The sequence below is a fragment of the Pteropus vampyrus genome, unplaced genomic scaffold (assembly GCF_000151845.1).
Source record: "Pteropus vampyrus isolate Shadow unplaced genomic scaffold, Pvam_2.0 Scaffold333, whole genome shotgun sequence".
NCBI lineage: Eukaryota > Metazoa > Chordata > Mammalia > Chiroptera > Pteropodidae > Pteropus > Pteropus vampyrus.
This window is the reverse complement of record NW_011889114.1, coordinates 508071-518136: the sequence shown is the minus strand read 5'-3', so window position 1 is coordinate 518136 and position 10066 is coordinate 508071. Positions and strand designations below refer to the sequence as shown.

Sequence of the window (10066 nt, the reverse complement as noted above, 5' to 3'; positions counted from 1 at the left end):
ATAAATAAAAAAGGAGTTAAAAAAGGAAAACAGGAGTTAATGTTCCATTGCCATAGAAACTGAAATTTCCAAACTCCCGTGCCCCTTGTTATCCCCATACATATTCCTCGTGGGACACAGATTCGTGCTCCTCGAGCACAGCACACACCGGGACTCTGAATACTCCTCCACCGGTCGGCCCAGACCTCCGGGGGAAAAGCCTCGGGAGGGAGCCAGTAGGTGTCTTTAAACCACAGGGGTCTGGGCTGCAGATCGCAGCGGCCGTTTCCTCACTGGTGTGAATCTGGGGGCTCGGAAAAGTGACCCATGCAGGGCGGCCTTGGCCCTGGCCGGGGCCCTGGCGGTGTGAGAGAGCGGAGTCCTGGGCTAAGCGCAGGGGACAGCCATCTGGGGCGCGTGCGGGCGGGGAACCCGTCAGCAGTGGGGCGGGTTGCTTGTGGGGGGGAACAGGAAGGCGCCCTCTCCCCCCCAGCCCCCTACAGACTCCCAGGGCGGACTCCTACGTACAGGTGGTCCTGCCGCTTGAAGGCCTTGCTGCAGACTTTGCAGACGTGCTTCCGCTCCTGGCTGTGCGTCAGGTAGTGCTTGCTGAGCGAGCTGGCGCTGCTGAACACCTTCCCGCAGAGGCTGCAGTCCAGGAGCGGGTTCTGCGGGGAGGCGTGCTGCCGCTTCCCCTTCCTCGCGCTCCCAGAGGCGGCCCTGCCTCCGTCGTCAGCCTCTTTGGGCACCTTAAGCGCGCCCAGCCCCAGGTCTAAACAGAGGAGAAAGCGCAGGTTATGGACACCTGGGGAAGTGAAAGCACCTGCAACTCAGAACCACCGCAGACTTGCGGAGAGCAGGCGAGCGCTCTCTGCAGCGTCGGCAGCTTCGCCAGCAGAGATGGCCGGGGCGGGCCGGGGAGAGAAGGGCCCCCGGCCAGGCCGCGCTGGCAGGAGGAGCCCAGCCTTGGTGCCGCGTTCCCACGGCAGCCGTCTGAAGCTCTCCCGGGGGGCAGAGGGGCCGGGACAGGTGGGGCTTTGTGACTCTGACGTCAACAGCACTCTTGGAATGGCAATCCAGAATATATATGTACTTTAAAACCTTAGAAAAGCGGAAAGCCTTTCTCCCAGCCAGTTCTACCGCTGGGCTTTAAAAGTAAGGACAGGAACGCAGATTCGCCCAGAGTCGGCGGGGAGGGAGTGGACGCAGCCCCACTGTCCCTGCTGAATGGTCAGAAACCTCCCGACGTCACACAGGAGGGCGCACAGGTGACTTGCCACGTTACAGTTTAGATGGTCTATGACATGAGCGTTTGTGATAAAACTTGAAAAGTATTTGCTGACATGAAAAGATGCTCACACCACACTGAGAAAAAAGCAGCCTGTTGCAAAACAGAACTGTGCTAGTCTTAGAGAACGAAAAATAACTTCATTCGGAAAACAGACAGAATGGGCTGGTAGGGTTACGGGTTGTTTTTATCTTCGTCTTCTTGTGTGCGTGTATTTTCCACGTTTCCCATTTCCCGCAGGTCAAACGATGAAAGCTATATTGTGAACTCCGTCATCGGAGGAAGAGGCGAAGGGACTGGGAAGGTTCAGGTGTGTGTGTGGAGTGGGGGGGGGGACGCCTTCAAACATCTGCAGGGCCGGCGCACAGGGGAGGGAGCAGACTGCTTCTGTCTTGCTCTGAGGGACAGAGCTGGATTCGGTGACAAAAGAGGACTCTGCGGGCTCGCCGCCATGCTCCCAACTCCTGGACTCCCCACCCTGGCACTCGTAGGCAAGGTGCTCAGTAACTGTTGAACGGATGACTCACAGGAGACTTTTCTACCCCTTAGATTGGTTCTCACAATGGATCAGGCTGCATTATGAGATGGCAAGTTTAGAAATCGCCATTGGTCCAGGATGCTGCAGAGGTGGGATCCACAAACCCAACAGGCCAGGGAATGGGGTGGTGGGGTGAGAGGCGCAGCAGGAAGGGATCAGACTCTTGTTCCAACTCTGCCTTTGGCCGTGGGCCATCTGTCACTCGCCCGATCTGCATCTTTTCCACATGAGAAATTACTGTGACAGCGGTCAATGATTCCAACAGTTTAAATGAGAACAAACAGGGCTCCTTCATGGAAACTCCTGGCCTCACTAAGTTATTTTTAAAATGTTCATTAAAGCAACTGTTAAACTAGAAAATAAAATGTTATTTGAAAAATTGGCAGGAACACTGAAACAGAGGCAGAGTCCCTGGCCTGAAAGCCACTTGATCCTCCCAGAAGGCAGTCTTGTAGGACTCTAGAGCTGCATGTTCTCTGACAGGCAAACCTACTTGGAGGAATGTGTTCAAAGAATTAACCCCAAAGAAAACCCCATGCGGAAAAAGTTGTTCGCAGAAACACTATAACAATCTAACGAGCAGGAATATGGTCAAACCACGCAACCGAGTAACTGTTACACTCACCACTGGAGACTCTACTTTCACGTAAGCAAGTGAAATCACTAAGTTTTAAAAACTTCGAGTAGAATTATACACTTAATACGACTCTGCTAAGCCACGTTTTCTGAGTGACTTCACCCATGTTTTTAAAAATCATTGTGTGGGAGCCGGGCTAGGGATTTTTCTTGTTATAACTTTTCATAGTTTCGTTTAATAAACATATATATTACTTTTCTAATTAAAAAAAATAATATAAGCATATGCATTTCCATGGACCTGAATTTAAGTTAGAGGAGTGTAAAGGGTTAAAGGTTAATGTTTAGTGGATTCCTTTTTTTAAAAATAAGATTTAAAAAATTCAAGTTTAAAACAAATTAGGAAAAGTCGAATTGATGATTTGTAACATTTGGGCGGTGGGGTGTACAGACTCCTGTGAAAATCTGGTGAAAGCTACAATTTTTCTGCCCAGTAAAACGTACCCCTATCTGCACAACCAGCATTTTCCAGGTAATTTCCGTGGCCTGGATGAGACCCAGCATCACTATACCCACAGGCCTGGCCCAGTGCCTACAACACTGCAGATGCCTGAGGAATCTAGGATTTCATGTTTAGCCACTGTTCCCGCACGGCGACCAGGTGAACGCCCTGTCTGCCACACCCCGTGTGGAGGGGGCCTCAGGTTTCGTGGTGGCCAAGGACAGCCCTTGAGTTACTTACTCCAACCAGCATCATATCTGTTTTGCAGGGCGGCTTCAGAGCAGCCCTCTGCACACGAGCTGCGGCCACAAGTACCAAAGACCTGCAGCCGGGCCGACCCCGCCAGGTGACCTGCCCAGGGACCTAGCAAGAGGGTCGAAAACAGAAACTGGACGTGTATCTTGTGGGGGAAGCCTGAAGGCGAAAGGGGGTCTAACCAGGGTCTCTAGCGATTCCCACAGTCCCCGCTTCGCTCCTCCCCTGCTGAAGAGAAAGATTCGGAACTGAATCGATGGACCAGCTGAAACTGGTTCTAACAGTACGGGTGGAAACAACTGTTATCGCGCTCTAGTGCTTGGCCGTCTACAAAGTGCTTTCACGTTCTTCTCTTCTTTAGCCTCTTACTGCTCTTACTCTGGGCTGGGGGTTGGGGGGACGGGGGGGATTATCATCGCCCGACTTTACGGATGAGGACACATTCTGGAAATGTGAAGAGCCTCGGCGATGCGGTGAGGGATGGAACAGTCCCCCAGGAACCCGAAGGTCTGCTCGCGCCACGCGGGAGGACAGCACGAATCCCCAACACCCCAGTTTGTCGACATTACTCCCCGACATCAGGGTTCCGTCTCCTTGACTAGGAACTTGAGAGCGATTCCCAAGGAGGAAAAAAGTAACTGTCCCCTATTTACCTGTAGAAGAGACGCTTTCCTAACCGATCCACACAGAAGCGACCCCTAGCTGCCGCCCGGCCCTCGGGCCCCGGGGGACCGCCTCACCTTGCAAGGATGTCTGAGACTCCGGGTCGGCATATTCCTCCAGCAGCTTCGCGGAGTCGCCGTCCTTCCCCGAGTACAGGGACAGGGTGTCCAAGTTGTCCTCCAGCACCTCACTGGGCACCTCGGGCGTTGGGAGACTGGAGTCCAGGTCCAAGCCACTCAGGCCGGCATAGAGCAGGTCTCGCGTGCTGGGACCCAGATCCCGGTTGAGGGTGTCACTGCAGTTGAGTCCCTGGCTCTCGGAAAACGAAGGGAGATGCATCTCTGACGGAAGGGCACCCTCGTCCCCAAGGCCGTACTGGTCCATGGCTCTCTGCTGCCCGGTCCTGGCCAAGAGCCACTCCCCAGACGAGCGAAGCCGCGTACGGAGCTGGGTGATGGGACAGCCTTGGTAGCGTCTAATTCCTGAAAATGGACAAAGAGAAATCGACATCATAAGATGGTGACACGGCATGGCGGACAGATCAAGGACTTGCAATTCAATCAGACCTGTATATGCATCTGTTCTCTGCCTCTTAACAGCCATGCGACCCCGGGCAAGTCACTTAGGTTCCATGAGCCCAGTTTCATCTGTAAATTGGGCATAAGAGTAATTCTATCATAAGGTAGCTGTAAGGAGTAAGTGACACGGTGGACTGAACTAACTTCTTTCTCCAGGTATAAATACAGTATAATATCCGAACTGTCCAGTTTTTCAACAAAAAAGGCTTCTCTCACTAAGCGCAGCATTTTCGAGGCACAGCCACCGCAGGGTGCATGCCATCTCGTGGCCGAACAGCGTCGGGCTGTCCGGCTGCACCCCATCTTCCTCATCCGTGCATCTGTTGACGGGCATTTGGTTGTTTCCATTTTTTGGCTATTATGAATAATTCTGTCCACAGGTGGACATGTACTCAACGCCGATGACTCCCTGACAGCGCATCTAGTGGCTCCCAGAACAACCAGCGTTTGGGCCTAGACTCCTGGGCGGGCAGTTCTCGCTGTTTTTCAGCGTTTCACGTCGAGAGGTAAGGGACAGCTGCACCCTCGTCTCGCACTGTGCCTGCGTGTCTGCGTGCGGAGCCCACTGGGGGAGCTCAAACGAGAGGCTGAATACAGGTCCGCGATCCTGTACCGCAGCTCGGACCCAAGCAAGTTTCAGAGTTCAGAATCTGGTAGGTTTAGAAGCGTAAATCCCCGCATACACCATAGTTTAAGTCACCCCATTATTTCTGCATCGACATCTGTGACTACGCAGGGTCAGAGGAGAAAATAAAGACTAAAAGGAGCGACGTGTGAGTCCAGGTCTGGCCGCCACGCGAAGTTTGAGGTGCCTTGACATTCTCCGAGATTGGAGGTTTCTACATTGCAAAGAAGGGAGTGTGGGCTGTACAAGTTGATATTCTGAGGCAAAAAGGATTTCTCCGTCAATTCTAAAGTTTCTTCCACGGTGCTGCTCTAAACTGCTTTCGGTACTCCGGGGGCAAAGAACCCATTTCTTCATCTCTCAGTGACGAAAACGAGCTAACAACACGTAAAGCATTATTTAAAATAAGTAAGAAGCGGTATTCTGGAAAATAAAACGCTGAGCATCTTCTCCTTGTCACGCATCACACCGAGAACGCCATCTGCACTAATCGACCGGCGCATCTCGGCCACCCAGAGGTCATTTCCACTGCCGCTTCCGTCTCGCAGAGGAGGAGAGGGACTCAGAGGCCATTTGTTCGAAGCCGCATACCTGACGAGTAGTTGGGCCTGATCTTAAACCCAGATATTCTGAGCCTAGAGCTGGTGTTCTTACCTACTGCACAATACCGACGGCCTATCAACCGCACCACAGACTGCAGCACTGCGCCAATGAAACCGGAAGACAGGAAAAGGTGCTGGGAGGTGCGCGACAGTCTCTGGATTCCCCAGTGCCCACCCGCCTGTTCCTCCCACAGTCTGGAGAATGCACTGGTCTGGCGACGGCTCAGGCGGGCCAGCCCGGAGTCCACAGGCCGCTCTTCCACATTTACATCCTTTTCCAGATAGTAAAGCGAACTCCCCCTTCAGCCAATATTGAATTTGCTTTCGTTCTGTGAACAGAGCAACTCGATTCAACAAGTTTTAGCACCTTCTGTGCACGGAGCTCCCTTTTTGTCCCCGTGGGGCAGGGCTTGTGGTCCCCGGGAACCTGGTAAACATTCCCAAGGGTCCAAGTTACTCTTTCCAAGAACGTTACGGTTTGGGGTTTTCATTTTGGAAACAAATTGAAAAGAAGAAACTCAGTGTATCTGGATTATTGGATTACCACCTTATATCTCCCAGCCCTACCATTTGGTTTCAATGCTCAGGGCAAGTTTACAACTGCACGTGGGCCAAAAAGGACAACTGTAATCGCCACCGGCTTGTGAGAAGAGGATAGAGATGGATTTAGCTCATAATAACGCCTTTGGGCTCAAATGAAAGGCAACGGATATCATGGTACAAACGGAGGTTTTGCTGCAATTCAAACAGAGACGATGGGAGAGCTGAGACCTGTTGCACACCAAGGGCCCAGCGGGGCAGTCTGCAAAGGTCTGGCTTCAAAGAAGCACTTAAGTGTCACGTTTGTCATCTGACTTACACTGGTTTGGTTGCTTTGTTTGTATTTAATTTACCAACCGGAGTTTAGCTCTCCGGTGGCACAGGAACTGTAAGCTTTAGGACCGTATGCCTTGTTTTATCATCATTTATTTACGCCTCGCTTAATAGTCTAAAAAACAATAGAAGTCAACACTGGGGATCCAACACAATTTTAATTCTTTTCTTTTAAGAAAAGCCCATCTGTCCAGGGCTGGTGAGAGCAGGAGAACGGGCTTCTCCCGTGAAATGCGACAGCCTCTTGGAAAAAGCAGCTGCCACTGGGCTCTAGACGGCAGCATTAAGCCCACAGTCAGGTAAAGGATTGTTTGGAGGGAAGAGAGACAATCTGAATATATCTACCTGCTCTACAAAGCTGTTTTATGTGGCCTACGGTAAATTTAAACATTTTTCAGTTAGTTATTGAGTTGAAAAAAATAGCTGTCAGAGCTCTTGTGGCCAGCGCATCATTGTCCAGAACTTTCTGTGCAGACAGAGATGTTCTACATCTGTACTGTCCATGGATAGCCTCTAGCGACAGTAGCTAATGAGCACCCAGAAGTGCACTAGGTGCGACTGGGGAACTGAATTCTTTATTTAATTTTAATTAAATTTAAAATCGCATAGCAACAAATGGCTAGTGGCAGCTCTAGAGAGTTCTCATTAAACTAAGGCTTTGCAACGTCTATTTAAAAATCTAAGGATCTGTCAACACCGAGTCCACATTCTTCCAAAGCGACAAGTGGCTGGAGCTGCGAAGCCGCAGCTGCCTTTGGGGAGAGCGTGAGCCCTCCAGTTTGCCGCAGTCCCCACCACTCCCTATTCCCTCCCACCGACGCACTTCACTCGCTTATGTGCCCTGCCAGGCCCTCGGAGACATCCGAGTTTAGGACCCCGATCTGCGCAGGGAAACCTTGACCGACCAACCTCTTTTTGCTCAGCCTTACCAAATGCAATCCTTCCAGAGCAGGCCAGACGCCCCTCCGCTACGCCCCTCGACGCAGCGAAGTCTGAGATGACTTCTCCCTCCTCGGAACTCTGATAAGCGCCTGTCTGACAACCCGCCTAGCGCTGACCTCAGACCGTCTCGGAACCTAATGATCTTTCAGGTTCTTCGGTTTTCCCTAGACTACATCACAAGCTCCGGGATGGCTGTGACTCTGCCTTACGTGTCTACACGTCTCGCAGCATCTTGCCTGGCACAGGACTCTGACTGAAGAAGGCTCAAGCATCCCTCTCCTCGACCAGTGATGGGTTCCGTTGGACCGCCTCTTCTCCTCTTTAAAAAGCCCCAACCTGGTGTTCTGTCAGCCTTTTTTCCCCCAAGCGCCACCTTTCCCTGTCCCTCTCTACACCAGTGTCACCAGGGAGAGAGTGATCCGTCTGAATAACTTCAGGGCGTTGGGAGCTGGGAAACAGGACACATGTGGCTTTTACCCTAGCTATGCGAATTATTTACTTTCCCACTGCAAATATTATGGCAAACTAGAGGCCTGTTTTGTTCGGTTTACGCGGTGCTTTTTAAAATTGGATTAATCGCCAACACTTTTTTTTTTTTTTAATGGGAAGATTTCAACTAAATATGTGGATTTCTGGCTTCTCTTGAAAATTAGTGGACTTGATATTCCCTGATAGTTATTGATAGGGTAGAGCTGAGGGACACCTGCCAGCTCTAGAGAGGGCTTTGGCCTCCAGTTCCCATTGTCCTCACTTACGTCCCCGCCTGGCCCCTATCATCATCATCATAATGATTACAGCGGCAAAAATTTACCGATGCTTTATCATATGCCAGGTACTACTGTAATCATTTATATATCATCTCATTTAATTGCCACGACACTCCCTTTGAGGCACATACTATAACCCTACTTTACTGATGAGGTAAACAAAGTCCAGAGGAGTTAAGTAACTTGCCCAAAATCAAGGTTAGGATTCAACCCCAGGCAGTCTGACTTGAAAGCCCTCACACTTAAGCACGTCACTCTGCTACGACTCCATGCTCGAGACTGGACTCCTGTCCTAATTCTGCACCTACGTTCTTAGGTTGAAGGCTCCCTCGTCCTGCCACGTAATCAATACATAATTTTAACTAGAAGTTTAGCTCGTTTCCTCTGATCGCTGAGAGAAATACTTGGAGATCAGAAGGCTACGACTAAGCATTCTAGGGAACAGTCACACGAGGAATTAACTAAATGAGGAAAAGAGACATCAGAGGGTCTCACTCCAAAAGCTGACCCTAGCAGAAAATGCAAATAAACATCAGACTCTAGAATAGCAGTTTTCATAGTGATGGGGATGTGGGGTCCTCAGGTGGGGGCGCCTGGGGTCCTCAAGAATCTTTCAGGACGCCCGCAAGGTCGAAAGATTTTCGTAGCAATATTTACGTGTTATCTGCCTTTTTCACTCTCAGTGAACCTTTTAGGAGGCTATAGGGCATATCTCAAGAGGCTGAATGTAGAAGCAGATCTGAGAATTCAGATGACTAAAAATGTCAAATAACGCCCAATTCTCACTGCATTTTTTTCTCTTTTTGTCGTTGCATATTTGTTTTTATTCTCACTAAACTTGGTTTTCTGAAATAGTCTCAATAAAAATCTCAATTATATTACTATATAATGGGCTTATTCTCGCAATTTTTAAATAAATTAATAAAATACTTTAAAAGTTTATTGGTTTAAACTTCGAATACAACAAATATCAGCAGATATACTTTGAATGCACAAAAGCTCTCTGGCGTCTTCAATGATTTTGAAGGATAATGGGGTCTTAAAACCTAAAAGTTTGAGAAATGCTGCTCTAAAGAGAAAAAGTCCTGCATGAACCCACGTGGGTGTATTTCTGTGTCTGCCCATCTATCACAGCAAGAAGCCCCAAATTCCAAACTGGTGGCTGGCAGGCTTTGAAAGGACCCCACACTGTCTCTAAACACTTATTCGACTCATCATCAGTATTTAAAGATCAAAAGGTTTCCCACAAAGACGGTGTTCTGGTGTCTTAGAAAAAAAATGGAGTTCTTGCAACACTGTCCACATAGCCATTTTCACCGGCTGGCATCCCTCAGATGGGGCACAGGCTCTCTGGTTCATCACACTCGGGGTCTTTAGCTGCCCTGTAGGTATCTAAGTTGCTACCCTGAGCTAGAGAAGGAAAAAGCATTTTGCAATAAACAATGAAACATACAAAAACCTAATAAATGCCTGCATTCCTCCAGTCAACACGTCTGATAAATAATACTTTTCCTTATGTGACTTCCCGAGGCAGCAACTGGTAAACAGTCTCCCCATCGGTATGAAGACTATTGGGGTCGATCAGAAACCCTTCTGAGGAAAGAAAGGGATCCATCTGACAAAGCAGGTGTCTTTGGACAAGTGCAGAGGGAGGAAACTCACCAGAAGAGGAGCAAATGAGTGAGTGAATCTCCAGGGAACAGGAGGGCCCAGGTTAGGCCTCACAGGGAGGGGCGTTCGGGTGACAGTCAGAGCACTGGGTATTTCCTCCTGGAACTCTGGGTGTTAAGTTCAGGACACCCAGTCAGCTTCTTTAGCCCTGAAAGCAGGCGGTGGAAAAAAAGGGGCAGTCAGATCGTGGGTCCCCAAAGAAGCAAA

The 10066-nt window shown here is 49.9% G+C and overlaps 1 protein-coding gene across 1 annotated transcript in view; it reads right to left on the bottom strand.

Moving 5' to 3' along the window:
• Positions 1 to 4185, bottom strand: part of ZNF541 (zinc finger protein 541) — a 32855-nt gene extending 28670 nt beyond the window's left edge. The window contains exons 1-2 of the mRNA XM_011378189.1: positions 3879 to 4185; positions 508 to 751 (exon numbers count right to left, since the gene is read on the bottom strand). Of these exons, the coding sequence (XP_011376491.1) occupies positions 508 to 751; positions 3879 to 4185 (551 nt within the window). The remainder of the gene's footprint in view (positions 1 to 507; positions 752 to 3878) is intronic.
• Positions 4186 to 10066: the final 5881 nt, after the last annotated feature.